Below are 25,540 nucleotides of genomic sequence, written 5' to 3'. Positions count from 1 at the left end.
CCTAGTGTTAGATCATGGGTAAGAACTGATTAAATTGTGTACTGGAACCTGAAAACATGCATTGTTAAACTGGTTGGGAATTTCCCTTACAACTTATTTCCCTGATGTGAGACATCCAAATTAAATCAATAGTACTTTTTCCAGTGACACTATGCATTGTGCTAAGACTATATTAAATGCTGAAGCACTTAACTATTTATTTTGGTTCGCCATTAAAATGTATTATATCTACAAGATTATCCCTTTGTTTCTCTTACTGGGAGCAATTTGATTCCTTCTAAAATGGTGACACAACTGATTGTTAAACTTATGTTTCTTTGGAAACTCTTCTATTAGAGTGAACATGTCACTATCCTGCTGCTTTTATGCCATGCATTTAGTTAAACTTTAATGTGCTGCTGCTATACTTGTTGTCCATAACAGCTGTTCCTTTACATCATCATCATCATCTTCATTACATCGCTTCCTTTCTTTACAACTCCTAGACAACATGACCTCTACTGTTGGAGCTTCCTGCAACACCATGGCAGAGGAAGGCTGCGAGCCCTTCAATAAATTATAACCCGCTCATCTGCATGCAGAACATTTTCCAGACTGACCTTGCACGCACACTAGAAAAGTATAGAACTATTATGTTGACTCTGAAATAAACGTAATATGTATTTTAACAAGCAGCGAGCCTCAAAATTATTAACACTCGAGTGAGCAAAAATTGTTCCGACTTGCCTACTACGAGAAACAGACGCTTGAACAATAATGAATCCCAACTAAAATCTAAGTTTTGTCAGGACCATTTGCTTTCCGCTATTCCTTTATTTTCATGACAAACATCCAGAAATCGCTGCCATCAGCAAAAATCCTACTGCACCATGTTGCCGTGAAGATTTCTTAACTTGTACAAATTGTTCTCAGAATGTGCTACAAAGTATAGAAGTGATCAAATGATCGTCAACTCGTTTATTCAGGAAGGGAAAAAAAAAGTTGAAAAACAATGTCTACTCATAAACCAAAGAATATTTTTTCAAGGAGTTCACCCCAACTAAAAAAAACCCGACAACTGGTATTTGATATCACTGCACGATGAATGTATGAATTGCACATGTCTGTTCATATAATAACTACTACGATCACTAGTCATGTGTAACAAAATAAAGCAAGCAAAAAAAAAATTAAAAACATACAATTCCTAAAAGCAATTCTAACATTCTCCATATTCCTAAGGACCTATCAGGTGCAATAACACTATTAACTGGCAGATCAATGGTTAATCTGCACGTTATTAGAGTTATGTAGGTGCCCAGTCGCTGCACTGAAAGGGAGAAAATTTACTTTCTCACCAGGAGCTGCCAGCTTTCAGTCAGGCATGTGTGCCACGCACAAATACAGTCAGCGCACACAGTACTGATTGTGGTAGCTGTAAGTACGCCCTGGTATTGACTCGGCTGTCAATCAGTATCAGGGTGTACTTACAGCTGACGCCCTGGGTACTCTGAACGGTGACTGAAGCGATGCAGGCACACCTGCATGACTGACAGCCGGCAGCTCCCAAGACAAAGGTGGTTAATTTTATTTCAGGTATCGCACTTTCAGTACAGCCGCCGGGAACTTTCATAATGCTAATAATTTGCAGATTAACACTATATCTGAAGATTAATAGCGTAATTGGACCTGAAAGGTTACCTTTAACCCCTTCATGACCCAGCCTATTTTGACCTTAATGACCTGGCCGTTTTTTGCAAATCTGACCAGTGTCCCTTTATGAGGTAATAACTCGAACGCTTCAACGGATCCTAGTGGTTCTGAGACTCTTTTTTCGTGACATATTGGGCTTCATGTTAGTGGTAAATTCAGGTCAATAAATTCTGCGTTTATTTGTGATAAAAACGGAAATTTGGCGAAAATTTTGAAAATTTCGCAATTTTCACATTTTGAATTTGTATTCTGTTAAACCAGAGAGTTATGTGACACAAAATAGTTAATAAATAACATTTCCCACATGTCTACTTTACATAAGCACAATTTTGGAAACAAATTTATTTTTTGCTAGGAAGTTATAAGGGTTAAAATTTGACCAGCGATTTCTCATTTTTACAACGAAATTTACAAAACCATTTTTTTTTTTAGGGAACACCTCACATTTGAAGTCAGTTTCAGGGGTCTATACGGCTGAAAATACCCAAAAGTGACACCATTCTAAAAACTGCACCCCTCAAGGTGCTCAAAACCACATTCAAGAAGTTTATTAACCCTTCAGGTGCTTCACAGCAGCAGAAGCAACATGGAAGGAAAAAATGAACATTTAACTTTTTAGTCACAAAAATGATGTTTTAGCAACAATTTTTTTTTATTTTCCCACTAATAAAAGGAGAAACTGAACCACGAAAGTTGTTGTCCAATTTGTCCTGAGTACGCCGATACCTCATATGTGGGGGTAAACCACTGTTTGGGCGCACGGCATGGCTTGGAAGGGAAGGAGCGCCATTTGACTTTTTGAATGAAAAATTGGCTCCACTCTTTAGCGGACACCATGTCACGTTTGGAGAGCCCCCGTGTGCCTAAAAATTGGAGCTCCTCCACAAGTGACCCCATTTTGGAAACTAGACGCCCCAAGGAACTTATCTAGATGCATAGTGAGCACTTTGAACCCCCAGGTGCTTCACAGAAGTTTATAACGCAGAGGCATGAAAAAAAAAAAAATTTCTTTCCTCAAAAATGATTTTTTAGCCTGGAATTTCCTATTTTGCCAAGGGTAATAGGAGAAATTGGACCCCAAGTGTTGTTGTCCAGTTTGTCCTGAGTACGCTGATACCCCACATGTGGGGGTAAACCACTGTTTGGGCGAACGGCAGGGTTCGGAAGGGAAGGCACGCCATTTGGCTTTTTAAATGGAAAATTAGCTCCAATCATTAGCGGACACCATGTCACGTTTGGAGAGCCCCTGTGTGCCTAAACATTGGAAATCCCCCACAAATGACCCCATTTTGGAAACTAGACCCCCAAAGGAACTAATCTAGATGTGTGGTGAGCACTTTGAACCCCCAAGTGCTTCACAGAAGTTTATAACGCAGAGCCATGAAAATAAAAAAAAACATTTTTTCTCAAAAATGATTTTTTAGCCCGCAATTTTTCATTTTGCCAAGGGTAACAGGAGAAATTTGACCCCAAAAGTTCTTGTCCAGTTTCTCCCGAGTACGCAGATACCCCATATGTGGGGGTAAACCACTGTTTGGGCACATGCCGGGGCTCGGAAGTGAAGTAGTGACGTTTTGAAATGCAGACTTTGATGGAATGCTCTGCGGGCATCACGTTGTGTTTGCAGAGCCCCTGATGTGGCTTTACAGTAGAAACCACCACAAGCGACCCCATTTTGGAAACTAGACCCCTAAAGGAACTTATCTACATGTGTGGTGAGCACTTTGAACCCCCAAGTGCTTCACAAACGTTTACAACGCAGAGCCGTGAAAATAAAAAATCATTTTTCTTTCCTCAAAAATTATGTTTTAGCAAGCAATTTTTTATATTCACAAGGGTAACAGGAGAAATTGGACCGCAGTAATTGTTGCGCAGTTTGTCCTGAGTATGCTGGTACCCCATATGTGGGGGTAAACCACTGTTTGGGCACACGTCGGGGCGCGGAAGTGAGGGAGCACCATTTGACTTTTTGAATACAAGATTGGCTGGAATCAATGGTGGCGCCATGTTGCGTTTGGAGACCCCTGATGTGCCTAAACAGTGGAAACCCCTCAATTCTACCTCCAACACTAACCCCAACACACCCCTAACTCTAATCCCAACTGTAGCCATAACCCTAACCACAACCCTAATTCCAACCCTAATCCTAAGGCTATGTGCCCATGTTGCGGATTCGTGTGAGATTTTTCAGCACCATTTTTGAAAAATCCGCGGGTAAAAGGCACTGCCTTTTACCTGCGGATTTACCACGGATTTCCAGTGTTTTTTGTGCGGATATCACCTGCAGATTCCTATTGAGGAACAGGTGTAAAACGCTGCGGAATCCGCACAAAGAATTAACATGCTGCGGAAAATACAACGCAGCGTTTCCGCACGGTATTTTCCGCACCATGGGCACAGCGGATTTGGTTTTCCATAGGTTTACGTGGTACTGTAAACCTGATGGAACACTGCTGCGAATCCGCAGCGGCCAATCCGCTGCGGATTTGCAGCCAAATCCGCACCGTGTGCACATAGCCTAATTCTAAAGGTATGTGCACACGCTGCGGAAAACGCTGCGGATCCGCAGCAGTTTCCCATGAGTGTACAGTTCAATGTAAACCTATGGGAAACAAAAATCGCTGTACACATGCTGCAGAAAAACTGCACGGAAACGCAGCGGTTTACATTCCGCAGCATGTCACTTCTTTCTGCGGATTCCGCAGCGGTTTTACAACTGCTCCAATAGAAAATCGCAGTTGTAAAACCGCAGTGAAATGCGCAGAAAAACCGCGGTAAATCCGCGATAAATCCGCAGCGGTTTAGCACTGCAGATTTATCAAATCCGCTGCGGAAAAATCCGCAGAGGACCAGAATACGTGTGCACATACCGAAACCCTAACCTTAGTTCTAACCCCAACCTTAGTGAAAAAAAAAAAAAATTCTTTGTTTTATTATTGTCCCTACCTATGGGGGTGACAAAGGGGGGGGTCATTTATTATTTTTTTTTTTATTTTGATCACTGTGATAAAACCTGTGCATGCGCCCGCCATTTTGGAAGATGGCGGCGCCCATGGAGAAGACGGACGGATCCCGGGAGGCTCGGTAAGTATGATGGGGTGGGAGGGAGCACGGGGGGATGGATCGGAGCATGGGGGGGTGGATAGGAGCGCGGGGGGGTGGATCAGAGCACGGGGGGTGGATCAGAGCACGGGGGGTGGATCAGAGCACGGGAGGGGTGGATCGGAGTGCAGGGGGTTGGACTAGAGCCCAGGGGGTAAGACTGGAGCACGGGGGGAGCAGACAAGAGCACGGGGGGAGCGGACAAGAGCACGGGGGGAGCGGACAAGAGCACGGGGGGAGCGGACAAGAGCACGGGGGGAGCGGACAAGAGCACGGGGGGAGCGGACAAGAGCACGGGGGGAGCGGACAAGAGCACGGGGGGAGCGGACAGGAGGACGGACGGGAGCGGAGCACAGATCGGAGGACTGGGGGGGACCGGTGGCGGTGAGGGGGGGCAGACCAGTGTTTCCAGCCATGGACGATGATATTGCAGCATCGGCCATGGCTGGATTGTAATATTTCACCACTTTTCATAGGTGAAATATTAAAAATCGCTCTGATTGGCTGTTGAAGCCACTCCCCGTCCCTGCAGATCAGGTGAAATTGGAGTTAACCCTTTCACCCGATCTGCAGGGACGCGAACATTCTGTGACACAGCATATGCATCACAGGTCGGATTGGCACCGACTTTCATGACGCATACGCTGTGTCACAGGTCGGGAAGGGGTTAAATGGGAATACAACAACAGGTTTTTGCTACCCAATCTATAGCAGCGTAATGTAGGGGCAGAGATGCTGACTTCAGAGATGAATCACTAACTGGGGCGTTTGCTGTAGTCACATTTTACAACCACAAAATTATCACTATAGTAGAGTATTCTTCCTTATTCATAAGCTCTATACACCTCTTCCCCCACACCACTGATTAACAGATGCGTACACTGTGCAGAAGCAGAAAGCTGCCAGTCAGTGGTGCAGGCTGGGTTATACAGCAGGGGTGTACAACCTACACAAATAATGAGTTGGTGATTAAATTATCACCTGTGCAGTACAAGGAAATCCTGAAAACATGACCTGTTTGCAGCCCTCGAGGAATGCAGTTTGACACCCCTGTTATACAGAGATCTGGTAGATCTACAATGGACAATGATTTTATCGAAACTGCAGCAACCAGTAAAGTAAGTGATACATTGCTGGAATCAGGGTCTCTGCACTTACATTATGCTGCTTTCAGATAGGGTGGTAAAAAACCTGGGGACAGATTCCCTTTAACAGTAAGGTTATGTGCAGACAATGCGTTTTTTACACATTTTCGCAGCATTTTTTATGAGCGGAAAAGGTCTAAACACACAATGGAATCCTTATGCAAGGTAATTCAATGACTATCCTAAAGTGTTGTGCACATGATCATTAAATTTCCATGAGTATTTGCAGTGTGTTTTTTCTGCAGCATGTCAATTCTTTTTGCATTTCTGCATCGTTTCCTCACCCACTGACTTCAACTGAGTCAGTCAAACCCGCAGCAAAAATGCAGGTATAAAAATGTTTGCGGATTTGCTGAGTTTTTGTATTGCGTTTTACCCCTCTTTCTATCAGAGAGATGTGACCGCTCTATCAGGCGATACACTGACAGGAGGTAATAGCCCCCGCAGTGTATCACTGAGCTGCCATGAAAGTTCACCGGAGTTCCTCAGCTCCGATGCTCTCACTTACGGCACCGCTGCGTGACAACTTTCCCACACAGCAGGGGTACCGTAAGGCAGATTACCGGAGCTGATCAGCTGGTGAACTCTCACAGCAGCTCAGTGATACACTGACAGGAGGTAATCGCTCCCGCAGTGTATCACAGGCTGCCTCACTGATGTGACTACTCTCAAAGTGATGAGGATCGTCGTGGGACATTATAGATTATCTTCTCAGTGGACAAGTGAGGAATATTGTGGTTTATTATATTATTTTTGCTTCAGGAGACGTTGGCGTCGGTGGATTAGGCGTTCGGTGAGTATGGTTTAATTAAGATTCATTAAAGGAGCCTGTGTCATTATTTCAAATAAAAGACATTATTCTGGGTGTCTGTTTTTATACAATTTCACTATGGGGTTACTAATGGATAGGCGTCTTATACTAAATTACTAAACCTGTGGGCTTGATGTCACTCGACAATACAAAGGTAACATCAACCCCACAAATTTGAACCGCACTTGCCACCGCTACAGGAAAAGTGGGAAGAGCGAGGCTAAGCGCCAAGATTTGGCACATCTTATAGATATGCCTTTTCTGGGGTGGCTGAGCGCTGATGTTTTTAGTCTGGAAGGGCCCAATATTCAAGGCCCCTTCCTAATCTATTAACATTAGCCCGCAGCTGTCTGCATAGTCTTTGCTGGTTATTAATTATAGGGGTACCCTACGTCATTTTAATAGCCAGTAAAGGCTAAGCATACAGCTAGGAGTTTATATAAATAGCCTGGGAAGCTCCATGGTTATTACCCCCTTCCCAGGAAATAAACATCTGCCTCTAGCAGTCGGCTTTCCTTCTGCTGGTTATTAAAATTATGAAGGAGACTACACCTTTTTTTTTTCTTTAACCCCTTCATGACCCAGCCTATTTTGACCTTAAAGACCTTGCCATTTTTTGCAATTCTGACCAGTGTCCCTTTATGAGGTAATAACTCGGGAACGCTTCAATGGATCCTAGCGGTTCTGAGATTGTTTTTTCGTGACATATTGGGCTTAGTGGTAAATTTAGGTCAATAAATTCTGTGTTTATTTGTGATAAAAACGGAAATTTGGCGAAAATTTTGAAAATTTCGCAATTTTCACATTTTGAATTTTTATTCTGTTAAACCAGAGAGTTATGTGACACAAAATAGTTAATAAATAACATTTCCCACACGTCTACTTTACATCAGCACAATTTTGGAAACAAAATTTTTTTTGCTAGGAAGTTATAAGGGTTAAAATTTGACCAGCGATTTCTCATTTTTACAACGAAATTTACAAAACCATTTTTTTTAGGGACCACCTCACATTTGAAGTCAGTTTGAGGGGTCTATATGGCTGAAAATACCCAAAAGTGACACCATTCTAAAAACTGCACCCCTCAAGGTGCACAAAACCACATTCCAGAAGTTTATTAACCCTTCAGGTGCTTCACAGCAGCAGAAGCAACATGAAAGGAAAAAATGAACATTTAACTTTTTAGTCACAAAAATGATCTTTCAGCAACAATTTTTTTATTTTCCGAATGGTAAAAAGAGAAACTGAACCACGAAAGTTGTTGTCCAATTTGTCCTGAGTACGCTGATACCTCATATGTGGGGGTAAACCACTGTTTGGGCGCACGGCAGGGCTTGGAAGGGAAGGAGCGCCATTTGACTTTTTGAATGAAAAATTGGCTCCACTCTTTAGCGGACACCATGTCACGTTTGAAGAGCCCCCGTGTGCCTAAAAATTGGAGCTCTCCCACAAGTGACCCCATTTTGGAAACTAGACGCCCCAAGGAACTTATCTAGATGCATAGTGAGCACTTTAAACCCCCAGGTGCTTCACAAATTGATCCGTAAAAATGAAAAAGTACTTTTTTTTCACAAAAAATTTCTTTTCGCCTCAATTTTTTCATTTTCACATGGGCAATAGGATAAAATGGATCCTAAAATTTGTTGAGCAATTTCTCCCGAGTACGCCGATACCTCATATGTGGGGGTAAACCACTGTTTGGGCACAAGGCAGGGCTCGGAAGGGAAGGCGCGCCTTTTGACTTTTTGAATGGAAAATTAGCTCCAATTGTTAGCGGACACCATGTCGCATTTGGAGCGCCCCTGTGTGCCTATGCAATGGAGCTCCCCCACAAGTGACCCCATTTTGGAAACTAGACCCCCCAAGGAACTTATCTAGATGCATACTGAGCACTTTAAACCCCCAGGTGCTTCACAGAAGTTTATAATGCAGAGCCATGAAAATAAAAAATAATTTTTCTTTTCTCAAAAATGATTTTTTAGCCTGGAATTTCCTATTTTGCCAATGGTAATAGGAGAAATTGGACCACAAATGTTGTTGTCCAGTTTGTCCTGAGTAAGCAGATACCCCATATGTGGGGGTAAACCACTGTTTGGGCACACGGCAGGGCTCAGAAGGGAAGGCACGCCATTTGGCTTTTTAAATGGAAAATTAGCTCCAATCATTAGCGGACACCATGTTGCGTTTGGAGAGCCCCTGTGTGCCTAAACATTGGAGATCCCCCACAAATGACCCCATTTTGGAAACTAGACCCCCAAAGGAAGTAATCTAGATGTGTGGTGAGCACTTTGAAGCCTCAAGTGCTTCACAGAAGTTTATAACGCAGAGCCATGAAAATAAAATAAAAAATTTCTTTTCTCAAAAATGATTTTTTAGCCCGCAATTTTTTATTTTCCCAAGGGTAACAGGAGAAATTTGACCCCAAAAGTTGTTGTCCAGTTTCACCTGAGTACGCTGATACCCCATATGTGGGGGTAAACCACTGTTTGGGCACATGCCAGGGCTCGGAAGTGAAGTAGTGACGTTTTGAAATGCAGACTTTGATGGAATGCTCTACGGGCGTCACGTTGCGTTTGCAGAGCCCCTGATGTGACTAAACAGTAGAAACCCCCCACAAGTCACCCCATTTCGGAAACTAGACCCCGAAATGAAATTATCTAGGTATGTCGTGAGCACTTTCAACCCCCACGTGCTTCACAGAAGTTTATAACGCAGAGCCGTGAAAATAATAAATACGTTTTCTTTCCTCAAAAATAATTTTTTAGCCCAGAATTTTTTATTTTCCCAAGGGTTACAGGAGAAATTGGACCCCAAAAGTTGTTGTCCAGTGTCTCCTGAGTACGCCGATACCCCATGTGTGGGGGTAAACCACTGTTTGGGCGCACATCGGGGCTCAGAAGGGAAGTAGCGACTTTTGAAATGCAGACTTTGATGGAATGGTCTGCGGACGTCACGTTGCGTTTGCAGAGCCCCTGGTGTGCCTAAACAGTAGAAACCCCCCACAAGTGACCCCATTTTGGAAACTAGACCCCCCAAGGAACTTATCTAGATATGTGCTGAGCACTTTGAACCCCCAAGTGCTTCACAGACGTTTACAACGCAGAGCCGTGAAAATAAAAAATAATTTTTCTTTCCTCAAAAATTATGTTTTAGCAAGCAATTTTTTATTTTCTCAAGGGTAACAGGAGAAATTGGACCCCAGTAATTGTTGCGCAGTTTGTCCTGAGTATGCTGGTACCCCATATGTGGGGGTAAACCACTGTTTGGGCACACGTCGGGGCTCGGAAGTGAGGGAGCACCATTTGACTTTTTGAATACAAGATTGGCTGGAATCAATGGTGGCGCCATGTTGCGTTTGGAGACCCCCTGATGTGCCTAAACAGTGGAAACCCCTCAATTCTAACTCCAACACACCCCTAAACCTTATCCCAACTGTAGCCATAACCCTAATCACAACCCTAACCGCAACACACCCATAACCACAACCCTAATTCCAACCCAACCCTAACCCTAAGGCTATGTGACAACGTTGCGGATTCGTATGAGATTTTTCAGCACCATTTTTGAAAAATCCGCGGGTAAAAGGCACTGCGTTTTACCTGCGGATTTTCCGCGGATTTCCAGTGTTTTTTGTGCGGATTTCACCTGTGGATTCCTATTGAGGAACAAGTGTAAAACGCTGCGGAATCCGCACAAAGAATTGACATGCTGCGGAAAATACAACACAGTGTTTCCGCGCGGTATTTTCCGCAACATGGGCACAGCGGATTTGGTTTTCGATATGTTTACATGGTACTGTAAACCTGATGGAACACTGCTGCGAATCCGCAGCCAAATCCGCACAGTGTGCACATAGCCTAATTCTAAAGGTATGTGCACACGCTGCGAAAAACGCTGCGGATCCGCAGCAGTTTCCCATGAGTTTACATTACAGTTCAATGTAAACCTATGGGAAACAAAAATCGCTGTACACATGCTGCGGAAAAACTGCACGGAAACGCAGCGGTTTACATTCCGCAGCATGTCGCTTCTTTCTGCGGATTCCGCAGCGGTTTTACAACTGCTCCAATAGAAAATCGCAGTTGTAAAACCGCAGTGAAATGCGCAGAAAAACCGCGGTAAATCCACAGCGGTTTAGCACTGCGGATTTATCAAATCCTCTGCGGAAAAATCCGCAGAGGACCAGAATACGTGTGCACATCCCGAACCCTACCCCTAACCCTACCCCTACCCCTAACCCTACCCCTAGTTCTTACCCCAACCTTAGTGGAAAAAAAAAATTATTTATTTTTTTTATTGTCCCTACCTATGGGGGTGACAAAGGGGGGGGGGGTCATTTACTATTTTTTTTATTTTGATCACTGAGATATAACCTATCTCAGTGATCAAAATTCACTCTGGAACGAATCTGCCGGTCCATTTTGGAAGATGGCGGCGCCCGGGAAAGAAGACGGACACCGGCAGGCTCGGTAAGTATAAGGGGGGGGGGAGATCAGGGCACGGGGGGGCGTCGGAGCACGGGGGGAGGCGTCGGAGCACGGGGGGGGGGCGTCGGAGCATGGATGAGGATCGGTGTGCGTGCGGGTGGATTGGAGCACGGGGTGGGGGATCGCTGTGCAGGGGGGTGGATCGGAGCACGGGGGGATCACTGTGCGGGGAGGGGGGAATGGAGCACGGGGGGGTTTCATTGGAGCACGGGGGGTGTGATTGGAGCACGGGGGGAGCGGACAGGAGGACGGGGGAGCGGAGCACTGGACGGAGGGGAGCGCTGCACAGATCGGGGGGCTGGGGGGGGCGATCGGTGGGTGGGGTGGGTGCACATTAGTATTTCCAGCCATGGCCGATGATATTGCAGCATCGGCCATGGCTGGATTGTAATATTTCACCAGTTTTTTAGGTGAAATATTACAAATCGCTCTTGATGGCAGTTTCACTTTCAACAGCCAATCAGAGCGATCGTAGCCACGGGAGGGTGAAGCCACCCCCCCTGGGCTGTACTACCACTCCCCCTGTCCCTGCAGATCGGGTGAAATGGGAGTTAACCCTTTCACCCGGCCTGCAGGGACGCGATCTTTCTGTGACACAGCATATGCGTCACAGGTCGGATTGGCACCGACTTTCATGACGCATACGCTGTGTCACAGGTCGGGAAGGGGTTAAAATTAACAGTTGTTGTCTGGTTACAGCCTATGCACATTTGTTCTGTTAAGGCTCCTACATAGCCTGGTGACAATGTGTGTGTAGGTTTGTTTGTTTACTTATCGGCTTAGTAATGAGGGTGTAGGGCTTTCCATCACTAAAGCTGGAGTCACACATAATGATATCGTTAACAATATCGTTGCAACGTCAGCGCCGGCCGTAAAGCAGAGCACAGCGGTGACGTCACCGCTGTTACTGCCGGCGCTGACACAGTCAGTGCATCTCGGCAGCAGCGCGTGCATTAGCAGCGCTCTTGCCGAAAGCAGTTTTAACCCTGTGGACGCCGGCGGGGACCGTGACAGACATCAAAATGTGAGTATGTAGTGTTTTTTTTTTTTAACTTTTACAATGGTAACCAGGGTAAATATCGGGTTACTAAGCGCGGTCCTGCACTTAGTAACCGGATGTTTACCCTGGTTACCCGGGTGCTGCAGGGGGACTTTGGCATCGTTGAAGACAGTTTCAACGATGCCGAAGTTGTTCCCCTGATCGTTGATCGCTGGAGAGAGCTGTCTGTGTGACAGCTCCCCAGCGACTTACCAACGATCACGGCCAGGTCGTATCGCTGGTCGTGATCGTTGGTAAGTCGTTTAGTGTAAAGGTACCTTAAGCCTAGAGCTACATGTCAATGACAGCTGCTGCCCTAATCCCAATACCCTGATGCCACACTGCATCAGCATGAAAAAAAGGTGGTGGTGAGCCAAGAAATAACATCACAAAACTTTTTTTTTAAAATATCTTTATTTAGCTCAAAAAAGCCCTCACTGTTGTACAAAAATGCATGTAAAAACTCACGTTTTTGCAGCAGCGTTTTTGCTGGCAAGAGATGCAGAAAACTTGCAGGAATTTCTGCAAGAAAATACTCAACGCGTGCACATAGCCTAAAAGGAGTCGTAAGCGTAAATATGGGTTTCATAGAGAAAACGCCTTTCAGAAGATTTTTTTTTTTTTTCTTTAACAAAAGATAAGATTAGGTCAACAGTTTGGTGTCCATGTGGTGTGAAAAGAAGTAACATTACATAGTGTTCTCTTACCATGTGGAACGATTGTCTGTATGGGCTTGGCAGGAGAACGTACATTCCATATGGTCAGTGTACCATCTGAATGGCTGCAGATGAACTGCTTCCCTTCATGATGCCAAGCAACAGAATGGATTGCCTAAAAGTAAAAAACAAAACAATTACTGAAATTTACCAATATCTAAAACAAAATTACAAATAGAAAGGTGAATAAGTACAAGATCATGGTTTAAAGTCTTAAATAATTTTTAAAGGGAACCGGTCAGCAGTTTTGGCCAGTGTAAATTACGGCCATCACCTTTCAGGGCTTATAGACAGCATTGTGTAATGCTGTATATAAGCCCCCAACCCAATCTGGAAGAACTGAAAAATAAGTTTTATTATACTCCCCTGCAAGGTGGTCCGGCCCAATGGGTGTCGCTGGTCTTGGTCCAGCACCTCCCATCTTATGATCGACGCCCTCCTCCTTGCTTCTTGTGGATGTCGCGACCATGCATCATCCACACAGGCTCCCCGGCATCGCGCTCCAGCACAGCCGTACTTCTCTACCCTATTGAGGACAGAGCAAAGTACAGAAATGCGCAGGTGCTGGGACTCTTTGACCTCTTCCGGCACCTGCGCACTGCAGGACTTTGATCTGCCCCCAACAGTATATGTAAGTATATTGCACGCACACAGATCAGAAAATCCCAGGTGCCGCCCCGCCCACGAAAATCCTGATCTGTGCACTATACAAATGGGTGAATATCACTGAATAGGATCTAACTATGCACATGCACTTTGTTATTCCATTTAAACTCTGATACTGATGCTTATTAATAGCATTTAAACACAAGAATGAGCGAGTCATGATCTCAACACAGGCACTTTACTATTCTCCCGTATTTTAGTGATGTACTCACCTCTTAATTTGCATAGGTTTTTTTTCCCAATGAATGACAAACTTTTGATATCATGCATTTTTGTGGCTCAATCCTATACTCAGTACTTTATTCCTAGGGTGCTGATTGAGATTCCTCTTTTTGTCTACCTTTGTTTCATTATCTGTCACGAGGCAGAAATAGGAAAACAGGAGATGAGGAATCTGGGCCCATGAACTGTCCCTCAGGCTAGGGGAAGCCCTGTCTTTCCTTAACTTGGGGGTACCCTTGAAGGTAGGGAAGCCCAAGTCACCGACCTGTCCCTGTTTCCTGTTAAACCCTGAACTAAACCCCCAACCCCCACCCCAGGAGGTGAACAGTGTAAACAGCACCACAAAGAAAATAAACAGGAATAAACAATATGAGAGTGAGGGGAACACGATACCAAAAGGTGAACGCACAAACTACAAAGTAACAAAACTCAGAACTTAGCTTGTGCACGCCGCTGCAGACTCCACAACAAAGATAGTACAGCAACTGAGCTCCAAACACCAGACATGGCTGACACCAGGGAGCTGCTACTGCGAGGTTGGTCTCCTGAAAGGAACTGTATAACCAACAGTCAGCTGAAGCACCAGGTGACCTTATAAAGGATGGTGGGAGTTGTCACAAACATCAGCTGACCCAGCAGCAATGCAATGCAATAACACCAGCAGCCACTGGGGGGAGAAAACTGCATTAACCCCCAATGACTAGAAAAGGAAAAAAGGTTTAAATCTGAGGGAAACCAGATCTGCCACAGATCCAAACATGCAATTTATTAATAAAATAAAGTAAATTTTTTTTATATTGATGAAGTCAACACTCCTTTTTTCAATTTTTTAGATATCCGACAAATATCTGGCCAACGGTGACAAAATTATTGTATATGCGAATGCCCATTTGATCAAATTCACATCGGTCTCTTGTGCAGTAAAATTGATGCCAATTGTTGAAAGACATCTGTCAAGGATTTTAGTGTCAGATATGTGAAAAGCACTTACAGATTTTCATACAGTTACAACAGAAGAGGGAAACAAGAATATCTGTCGGTGCAAGTGGCCAACTCCAAACAATTTTATAAGCTGTTAAACTGGTCTAATCAGAGATCGGTGCAAGTAATTGCACCTGAAGTGATAGACATTTTGTAGTCTAGATACTGCAGCAGTGCATATTTAGTTTTCCAGAGCAGCATGCAAGGCATTTAAGTCTCCTCTTCCTGGCGTGTCACACCTGGCATGTCACTCTCCACAAGGAGGAACCTTACCCCTTAGATTCTATACTTTAGCAGAAAATTAAATTCGGGGAAGTACTGCACCAATGGGTGACATGCATTTTTTCCACTAAGATTGGATGAGGATAATGTGTGCAAAAATGTAAAGCGCTGCGGAATATGTTAGCGCTATATAAAAATAAAGATTATTATTATTATAAATACAAGGCCTATGAAGCCTTCCCAGCTTATCTAGCCCCCACCACAAATGGGAGCCTCCACATTTCGCAATCTAAAGATTTATTTCACATTAGTAGTAGCAGCAATAAAACCAAGTGGGATTAAACCATCTGTGGAAATCGTAGTAATGGTTTCTGATGTAGACTAAAAACATTAGGAAAAGTTAGTCAGTGGGGAGTGGGCTAATGACAGATGTACATGGGAGTTTCCTCACATGACCTTTCAATGCCTTTACTTAACAGACGGAGTATTAGCTGCCAGATGTTAATCCTCCGATTGGCATTTTCTGCTTAAAGAGGTTATCTTCTAAGCAGTAAGTATTCTGTGCTAAGACTGGACACACTGCATGATAGCCAAGATTCCTAGTGATTCTCATACATTGGTGATTGTCACCATTACACTCGTAGAATTGAGGAAAGTGTGACCAGGACAACTGAGCGTAAACCTAACATTACTAATCTGAAGGACTAAATGGCAAGACTAATCCATCGCACAAAAGGACATTTAGAGAGGGTGTTTTTTTTTTTAATACTCTTCATTAAAAATATGGAATTGCACAAGCAGCAATTCCCTTTACAAACAGTTCACTATATCCTTAAGAAGGAAGACCAACAAAAACAATATGCAAAGCCCTTCCCCTGCTATGCTACAGATGACTTCCAAACATAAGAAACTGAAGCACTTACATGACAATCTCTGAATATTCCCAGCAGCTGCCAGCAGAGGGCATCATAAATCCTCTGTGTATGTGGAGAGGCCTTTCTGGAAGCTGCAGGAAACGCAGAGCGGGTACGCTACAATCTATACAGTCTGGTTTGGAGGCTCTTGCAGAATAGGTCATTTTTAGAGGGACTAATTCTTCTGTCAGGTCAAAAGAACCCTGCAGACTCAATTACAGGTCACTGGGGTCCTTCCTGGCAAAGCCGGTATTTACTGGGAGACCGATCTGGCACCAAGATGAGGTGAAGAGCACTTTCGTCAAACATACATAGTTTTAAAGGGGTACTCTAGCTCCAGATACTTCTTGGGAGTTGAGCGACAATGGTGAAGTCACATCTGACATCTTCCATGTCATAAGTGTAATAGGACAGTATCGTGCAATATTCCTGGATGTAACATCGACTCTACTCCCCAATTTATGTGGATGTTAGTGGAGCCAGAATACCTCTTTAAGGGCTACTAAATCTTAATCTTATACTGCTCAATATTTAATGTGACCGTGCATTCACATGTAGCAGGATTGCTCCTAGAATTTCCACAACACCTATTCATTTAACTATCAGGTTTTTGCTATGGAATCATAGCTGCATTCCAGCGATGTGTCACTTACTGGGTAGCTTGATGTAGTTTGCTATAATGCCTGTTTTATCTGCTGAAGATCTAGCAGTGCTCAGAATGTGGAGCCCTGTATAACTCCTCCCCCACCTCTGATTGGCAGCGTTCTGTGTGGATTCTCAGCAAGCTGCCAATCAGTGGTGTGGGGCGGTGAAGACACAGATTAGCCGCATTGTCTTGCCACTGATCCACTAATGGTGATCTTGTGCTGCTACTTAACACATCCTTGGAATCAGACTCTCAGCCTCTACATGATTCTGCGCTCAAATTAAATAGAAAATACCTGCAGACAGATTCCCTTTACAAACATCATGCATTGGCTCGAAAGCAACCAAATACATAACAGACGTTCAGCAGCGAGTCTCCATATACGACTATCATAAGCAATGTGGTGCTTGGATCGCTGGGAAGTTTGCTGACGATAAACTGTTATCACTTTCCATGGGGAGAGCATAAAGGGGTGAATTTAGAATTGGTAGCATGAAATTTTGAGCAAAAAGAATAAAAATTTGAACTTGAGTCTCCTGCAATGCTTCGGAAGGCCTAGTGTCCTACTGTCCAAATGTTCAGGTATTAGAGGGTCCAGCGAGTGCCAAGAAACCGTTACTCACCATTACTCCATCTCCAACAGTCAGTGGTTGATGCTACTACACCTAAATTCTGACCCTACCATCATCATGGTGCTAGAGAAACCTGGATTCATCAGACTCGGCAATGTTATTCGCACAGACAAGCAATTGTACTTGAGGTGGTAGTTTGCGGTTTGTGGTAAGGGATGATGAGCTGGACATTTGGACACACATTAATGGTTATATAGGTTGAAAAGACTAAGGTCCCTCAAGTTCAACTTTTCTCCACCATTTTTATATGTATAGATTATTTATAACCCACAATGCCATGGAACACAAATCTTGGATTAGGCTTTAATCTGCCTGATCGCACTGCCTGTGTCTGAATACTTCTCAACATCCTCCTTTAACCATTTCATTAAAGGCTTTGCTCACTACCTTTGAACTCCACTTCATTTGCCCCTACTCTTGACAGCTTTCAATATACTCCAATGTCATTCGCTGCTGCTATCAGTGCAGCCGTGAGCAGGTCATTTGATCTACCGTTCACATGCAGCTCCACCGCCCTGTTCAGTTATGTCTGATCAGCCCTTACCCCAGGCCTTTGACGAATCTGGATGAGCAGGTCACCATCCTTCTGTTGGGGACTGTGCAGCACCCATTTGATTGATGCTTCATCGGCATCTCAGTCCATTAGTCTGCATAACGAGTACCAAGCCTTTACTTGCTCCTGCGATCCAATCTAAACGCTAGGAACGCTCGTTCAGTGTAAATGCAACTTAATGGACTGAGATTCAAATGCAGACAAAGCATCAATCAAATGAGTGCTGCACCGCCTCCACCAGAATGAGTGTGACATGTTCATCCGGAGCCCGGGAGAGACGCTGATCGGACAGAACCTGAACAGAAGGAAGGAGCTGCATGGGAACAATCGATCACCCGCTATTTGATGCACAGGTAGAAGCAGCACAGGTAATGGAAGTGCATTTAACAGTTGTTTGCTTTCAAAGGTAAGAACACATTAAGCAATGGGAGACCCCTTTATTGAGTCACTTACTTCTCTAGGACCCCATTTGGCTGGATGTTTTTCTGTAAACACATTCTAAAAGACAATTACACCAGAAAACCGTACAAAGCTAAGTTTTTTTTTGTTTTGTTTTTTTATAAATAGCTTTTCTGGCCAGTTCTATGGAGTCAGAATCTGTGTTCATTTTGGTGAAGTTGGTATGAAATGATTTGACTCCTAAAATAAATAATAAATTGGTTACAGTAATTCAATGCAGCATGTGCGGAACATTTTTAAGGGTTTATTGAAAGTTATGAAATGTCCTAAAAAGGTCTGTTCTGTTCCTGATCTAAGGATCTCAGCTTTTAGTCGAGATTAATCTGTTCTGCACTTTATGTACATGCTCAGTAGTGAGGCAGTGCTGTGGAGTCGGAGTGGAGATGAATCTGTGCTGCACTTTATGTACCGTCATGGCCAAAAGTATTGACACCCCTGCAATTCTGTCAGATAATACTCATTTTCTTCCTGAAAATGATTGAAACACAAATTTTTTGGTATTATTATCTTCATTTAATTTGTCTTAAATGAAAAAACACAAAAGAGAATGAAGCAAAAAGCAAAACATTGATCATTTCACACAAAACTCCAAAAATGGGCCAGACAAAAAGTATTGGCACCCTCAGCCTAATACTTGGTTGCACAACCTTTAGCCAAAATAACTGTGACCAACCGCTTCCGGTAACCATCAATGAGTTTCTTACAATGCTCTGCTGGAATTTTAGACCATTCTTCTTTGGCAAACTGCTCCAGGTCCCTGATATTTGAAGGGTGCCTTCTCCAAACTGCCATTTTTAGATCTCTCCACAGGTGTTCTATGGGATTCAGGTCTGGACTCATTGCTGGCCACCTTAGAAGTCTCCAGTGCTTTCTCTCAAACCATTTTCTAGTGCTTTTTGAAGTGTGTTTTGGGTCATTGTCCCGCTGGTAGACCCATGACCTCTGAGGGAGACCCAGCTTTCTCACACTGGGCCCTACATTATGCTGCAAAATTTGTTGGTAGTCTTCAGACTTCATAATGCCATGCACACGGTCAAGCAGTCCAGTGCCAGAGGTAGCAAAGCAACCACAAAACATCAGGGAACCTCTACCATATTTGACTGTAGGGACCGTGTTCTTTTCTTTGAATGCCTCTTTTTTTTCTCCTGTAAACTCAATGTTGATGCCTTTGCCCAAAAAGCTCTACTTTTGTCTCATCTGATCAGAGAACATTCTTCCAAAACGTTTCAGGCTTTTTCAGGTAAGTCTTGGCAAACTCCAGCCTGGCTTTTTTATGTCTCGGGGTAAGAAGTGGGGTCTTCCTGGGTCTCCTACCATACAGTCCCTTTTCATTCAGATGCCGACGGATAGTACGGTTTGACACTGTTGCACCCTCGGACTGCAGGGCAGCTTGAACTTGTTTGGATGTTAGTCGAGGTTCTTTATTCAACATCCGCACAATCTTGCGTTGAAATCTCTTGTCAATTTTTCTTTTCCGTCCACATCTAGGGAGGTTAGCCACAGTGCCATGGGCTTTAAACTTCTTGATGACACTGCGCACGGTAGACACAGGAACATTCAGGTCTTTGGAGATGGACTTGTAGCCTTGAGATTGCTCATGCTTCCTCATAATTTGGTTTCTCAAGTCCTCAGACAGTTCTTTGGTCTTCTTTCTTTTCTCCATGCTCAATGTGGTACACACAAGGACACAGGACAGAGGTTGAGTCAACTTTAATCCATGTCAACTGGCTGCAAGTGTGATTTAGTTATTGTCAACACCTGTTAGGTGCCACAGGTAAGTTACAGGTGCTGTTAATTACACAAATTAGAGAAGCATCACATGATTTTTCGAACAGTGCCAATACTTTTGTCCACCCCCTTTTTTATGTTTGGTGTGGAATTATATCCAATTTAGCTTTAGGACAATTCTTTTTGTGTTTTTTCATTTGAGACAAATTAAATGAAAATAATAATACCAAATAATTTGTGTTTGCAATCATTTTCAGGAAGAAAATGAGTATTATCTGACAGAATTGCAGGGGTGTCAATATTTTTGGCCATGACTGTACAGTCATGGACAAAAATTTTGAGAATGAGACAAATATTAATTTTTCCAAAGTCTACTGCTTCATTTTTTCTAATGGCAATTTGCATATACTCCTGAATGTCAGAGTCATCAGCTTAACCCCTTCACCCCAAAGCCTGTTTTCACCTAAGTGACAAGGCCAATTTTTACAATTCTGACCACTGTCACTTTATGAGGTCATAACTCTGAAACGCTTCAACGGATCCTGGTGATTCTGACATTGTTTTCTTGTGACATATTGTACTTCATGATAGTGGTAAAACTTCTTCGATATGACTTGCATTTATTTGTGAAAAAAACAAAAATTTGTCGGAAATTATGAAAATTTTGCAATTTTCAAACTCAGTTTTTATGCCCTTAAATTAGAGAGTTATATCACATAATATAGTTAATAAACAACATTTCCCACATGTCTGCTTTACATCAGCACAATTTTGGAAACATAATTTTTTTTTGTTAGGACGTTATAAGGGTTAAAAGTTGACCAGCGATTTCTCATTTTTGCAACAAAATTTGCAAAACCATTTTTTTACGGACCACCTCACACTTGAAGTGACTTTGAGGGGTCTATATGACAGAAAATGCCCAAAAGTGACACCATTCTAAAAACTGCACCCCTCAAGGTACTCAAAACCACATTCAAAAAGTTTATTAACCCTTCAGGTGCTTCACAGGAATTTTTTGAATGTTTAAAAAAATTGAACATTTAACTTTTTTTTCACAAAATTCTTACTTCAGGTCCTATTTGTTTCATTTTACCAAGGGTAACAGGAGAAACTGGACCACAAAAGTCGTTGTACAATTTGTCCTGAGTACGCTGATACCCCATATATGGGGGTAAACCACTGTTTGGGCACATGGCAGAGCTCGGAAGGGAAGGAGCGCCATTTGACTATTCAATGCAAGATTTGCTGGAATTGAGATCGGAGCCCATGTCACGATTGGAGAGCCCCTGATGTGCCTAAACAGTGGAAACCCCCACAAGTGACACCATTTTGGAAAGTAGACCCCCTAAGGAACTAATCTAGATGTGTGGTGAGCACTTTGAACCTCCAAGTGCTTCACAGAAGTTTATAATGTAGAGCCGTAAAAAAAAAATTTATATTAATTTTCACAAAAAATGATCTTTTTGCCCCAAATTTTTTATTTTCCCAAGGGTAAAAGGATAAATTGGTCCCCAAAAGTTGTTGTGCAATTTGTCCTGAGTACGTCGATACTTCATATATGGGGATAAACCACTGTTTGAGCGCATGGCAGAGCTCGGAAGGGAAGGAGTGCCATTTGACTTTTCAATGCAAAATTGGCTGGAATTGAGATCGGACGCCATGTCGCATTTGGAGAGCCCCTGACGTGCCTTAACAGTGGAAACCCCCCACAAGTGACCCCATTTTGGAAAGAAGACCCCCTAAGGAACTTATCTAGATGTGTGGTGAGCACTTTTAACCCCCAATTGTTTCACTAAAGTTTAGAATGTAGCATTGTGAAAATTAAAAAATCATTTTTTCTTTCCACAAAATGATGTTTTAGCCCGCAATTTTTTTTTCCAAGGGTAACAGGAGAAATTGGACCACAAATGTTATTGTCCAATTTGTCCTGAGTACGCTGATACCCCACATGTGGGGGGGAACCACCGTTTAAGTGCATGGCAGAGCTCGGAAGGGAAGGAGCACCGTTTGAAATGCAGACTTAGATGGATTGGTCTGCAGGCGTCATGTTGCATTTGCAGAGCCCCTGATGTACCTAAACAGTAGAAACCCCCCACAAGTGACCCCATATTGGAAACTAGACCCCCCAAGGAACTTATCTAGATGTGTTGTGAGAGCTTTGAACCAACAAGTGTTTCACTACAGTTTATAACGCAGAGCCGTGAAAATAAAAAATATTTTTTTTTCCACGAAAATGATATTTTATCCCCTATGTTTTTATTTTCCCAAGGGTAACAGGACAAATTGGACCCCAAAAGTTGTTGTCCAACTTGTCCTGAGAACGCTGATACCCCATATGTTGGGGGGAACCACTGTTTGGGCACACAGGAGAACTCGGAAGGGAAGGAGCCCTGTTTTACTTTTTCAAAGCAGAATTGGCTGGAATTGAGATCGGACGCCATGTCACGTTTGGAGAGCCCCTGATGTGCCTAAACAGTGGAAACCCCCAATTATAACTGAAACCCTAACCCCAACCCTAACCCTAGCCCTAACCCTAACCCTAGCCCTAACCCCAACCCTAACCCTAGCCCTAATGGGAAAATGGAAATAAATACATTTTTTTACATTTTAATATTTTTCCCTAACTAAGGGGGTGATGAAGGGGGGTTTGATTTACTTTTATAGCGTGTTTTTTAGCGGATTTTTAGGGTTGGCAGCCGTCACACACTAAAAGACGCTTTTTATTGCAAAAAATAGTTTTTGCATCACCACATTTTGAGAGCTATAATTTATCCATATTTTGGCCCACAGAGTCATATGAGGTCTTGTTTTTTGCGGGACGAGTTGACGTTTTTATTGGTAACATTTTCGGGCAGATGACATTTTTTGATCGCTTTTTATTCCGATTTTTGGGAGGCGGAATGAACAAAAACCAGCTATTCATGAATTTCTTTTAGGGGGGGCGTTTATACCGTTCCACGTGTGGTAAAATGGAGAAAGCAGTTTTATTCTTCGGGTCAGTACGATTACAGCAATACCTCATTTATGTAATTTTTTTTATGTTTTGGCGCTTTTACACAATAAAAACTTTTATATAAAAAAATAATTGTTTTTGCATCGCATTATTCTGAGAGCTATAACTTTTTTATTTTTCTGCTGATGATGCTGTATGGTGGCTTTTTTTTTTGCGGGACAAGATGACGTTTTCAGCGGTACCATGGTTATTTATATCTGTCGTTTTGATCGCGTGTTATTCCACTTTTTGTTCGCCTGTATGATAATAAAGCGTTGTTTTTTGCCTTTTTTTTTTTTTTTTTTTTATTTGCGGTGTTCACTGAAGGGGTTAACTAGTGGGATAGTTTTATAGAGCGGGTCGTTACGGACGCGGCGATACCAAATATGTGTACATTTATTGGTTTTTTTTTTTTTACATAAATAAATGGATTTATTGTGAAATGTTTTTTTTTTTTTTATTTGGGGATTTTTTCAAATTTTTTTTTACACATACTATTTTTTTTTTTTTTACTTTCTAACATTGTCCCAGGGTGGGACATCTCTGTATTAGATCAGATCGTTGATCTGACACTGTGCATAGCACAGTGTCAGATCAACGATCTGACAGGCAGTTTAGGTGGCTTTCTGGCGCCTGCTCTCAGCAGGCGCCGGCTAGCCAGGTCACTTCATGACCCGGAAGGAGTCCGGCGGCCATCCTGGATCCGGGGACTCCTTCCGGGTCACCGGAGCAACGCGATCTCATTGCATTGCTCCGGTGGGAGAGCGCAGGGAGCCCCCGTCCCTGCGCGATCCCCCTCTATGCCGCTGTCACTACTGACAGCGGCATCAGAGGGGTTAAATGCCCGCGATCGGCGATAGCGCCGATCGTGGGCATTGCTGCGGGGTGTCAGCTGTCATATACAGATGACACCCGCACCCGATCACCACGGCGCTCAGCGCGAGACCGCGGTGATCGGTGCGCCATACTAGTACTGCTGCTGACACTAATGCAGTGCCGGCAGCGCAGTACTAGTACGGCGCATGTCACGAAGGGGTTAACAGCAATTACTGTACTTGCAAAGTCAATATTTGCCCAGAAAATGAACTTTAACCCCCAAAACACATTTCAACATCATTGCAGTCCTGCCTTAAAGGAGCAGCTAACATCGTTTTAGTGATTGATCCATTAAAACAGGTGTGGGTGTTGATGAGGACAGGGCTGACGATCAATCACTCATGATTTAGTAAGAATGACATCACTGGACACTTTAAAAGGAGGCTGGTGCTTGGTATCATTGTTTCTCTTCAGTTAACCATGGTTATCTCTAAAGAAACACGTGCAGCTATCATTGCACTGCACAAAAATGGCCTAACAGGAAAGAGTATCGCAGCTACAAAGATTGTACCTCAGTCAACAATCTATCGCATCATCAAGAACTTCAAGGAAAGAGCTTCCATTGTTGTCAAAAAGGCTCCAGGGTGCCCAAGAAAGACCAGCAAGCGCCAGGACCGTATCTTAAAACGGTTTCAGCTGCGGGATCGGACTACCAGCAGTGCCGAGCTTGCTCACGAATGGCAGCAGGCTGGTGTGAGTGCTTCTGCACGCACTGTGAGGCGGAGACTCTTTGAGCAAGGCCTGGTTTCAAGGAGGGCAGCAAAGAAGCCACTTCTCTCCAGAAAAAACATCAGGGACCGACTGATATTCTGCAAAAGGTACAGGGAGTGGACTGCTGAGGACTGGGGCAAAGTCATTTTCTCTGATGAATCCCCTTTTCGATTGTTTGGGACATCTGGAAAACAGCTTATTCGGAGAAGAAGAGGTGAGCGCTACCACCAGTCTTGTCCCATGCCAACTGTAAAGCATCCTGAAACCATTCATGTGTGGGGTTGCTTCTCAGCCAAGGGAATCGGCTCACTCACAGTCTTGCCTAAAAACACAGCCATGAATAAAGAATGGTACCAGAATGTCCTCCAAGAGCAACTTCTCCCAACCGTCCAAGAGCAGTTTGGCACCCAACAATGCCTTTTCCAGCATGATGGAGCACCTTGCCATAAAGCAAAGGTGATAACTAAATGGCTCATGGAACAAAACAGAGATTTTGGGTCCATGGCCTGGAAACTCCCCAGATCTTAATCCCATTGAGAACTTGTGGTCAATCATCAAGAGACTGGTGGACAAACAAAAACCAACAAATTCTGGCAAAATGCAAGCATTGATTATGCAAGAATGGACTGCTATCAGTCAGGATTTGGTCCAGAAGTTGATTGAGAGCATGCCAGGGAGAATTGCAGAGGTCTTGAAGAAGAAGGGTCAACACTGCAAATATTGACTTGCTGCATTAACTCATTCTAACTGTCAATATAACCTATTGGTACTCATAATATGATTGCAATTATATTTCTGTATGTGATATAAACATCAGACAAACACTAATAAAAACCAGAGGGCAGCAGATCATGTGAAAATATAATTTTGGTGTCATTCTCAAAAATTTTGGCCATGACTGTACAAGCTCAGTAGTAAGGCAGTGCTGTGGTGTCGCAGAGGA

General features: G+C 43.4%; 1 protein-coding gene across 5 annotated transcripts in view; it reads right to left on the bottom strand.

Moving 5' to 3' along the window:
- The window catches only part of STXBP5 (syntaxin binding protein 5), a 544,022-nt gene that overhangs the window by 245,629 nt on the left and 272,853 nt on the right, over positions 1 to 25,540 (bottom strand). For all 5 annotated transcript variants that reach the window (XM_069769165.1, XM_069769166.1, XM_069769168.1 and 2 more), the window contains exon 8: positions 12,984 to 13,107. In XM_069769165.1, the coding sequence (XP_069625266.1) occupies positions 12,984 to 13,107 (124 nt within the window). The remainder of the gene's footprint in view (positions 1 to 12,983; positions 13,108 to 25,540) is intronic.

The sequence above is a fragment of the Ranitomeya imitator genome, chromosome 5 (genome assembly GCF_032444005.1).
Source record: "Ranitomeya imitator isolate aRanImi1 chromosome 5, aRanImi1.pri, whole genome shotgun sequence".
Classification (NCBI taxonomy): Eukaryota; Metazoa; Chordata; class Amphibia; order Anura; family Dendrobatidae; genus Ranitomeya; species Ranitomeya imitator.
The sequence above is the reverse complement of the archived record's forward strand: the minus strand, read 5'-3'. Positions and strand labels throughout refer to the sequence as shown.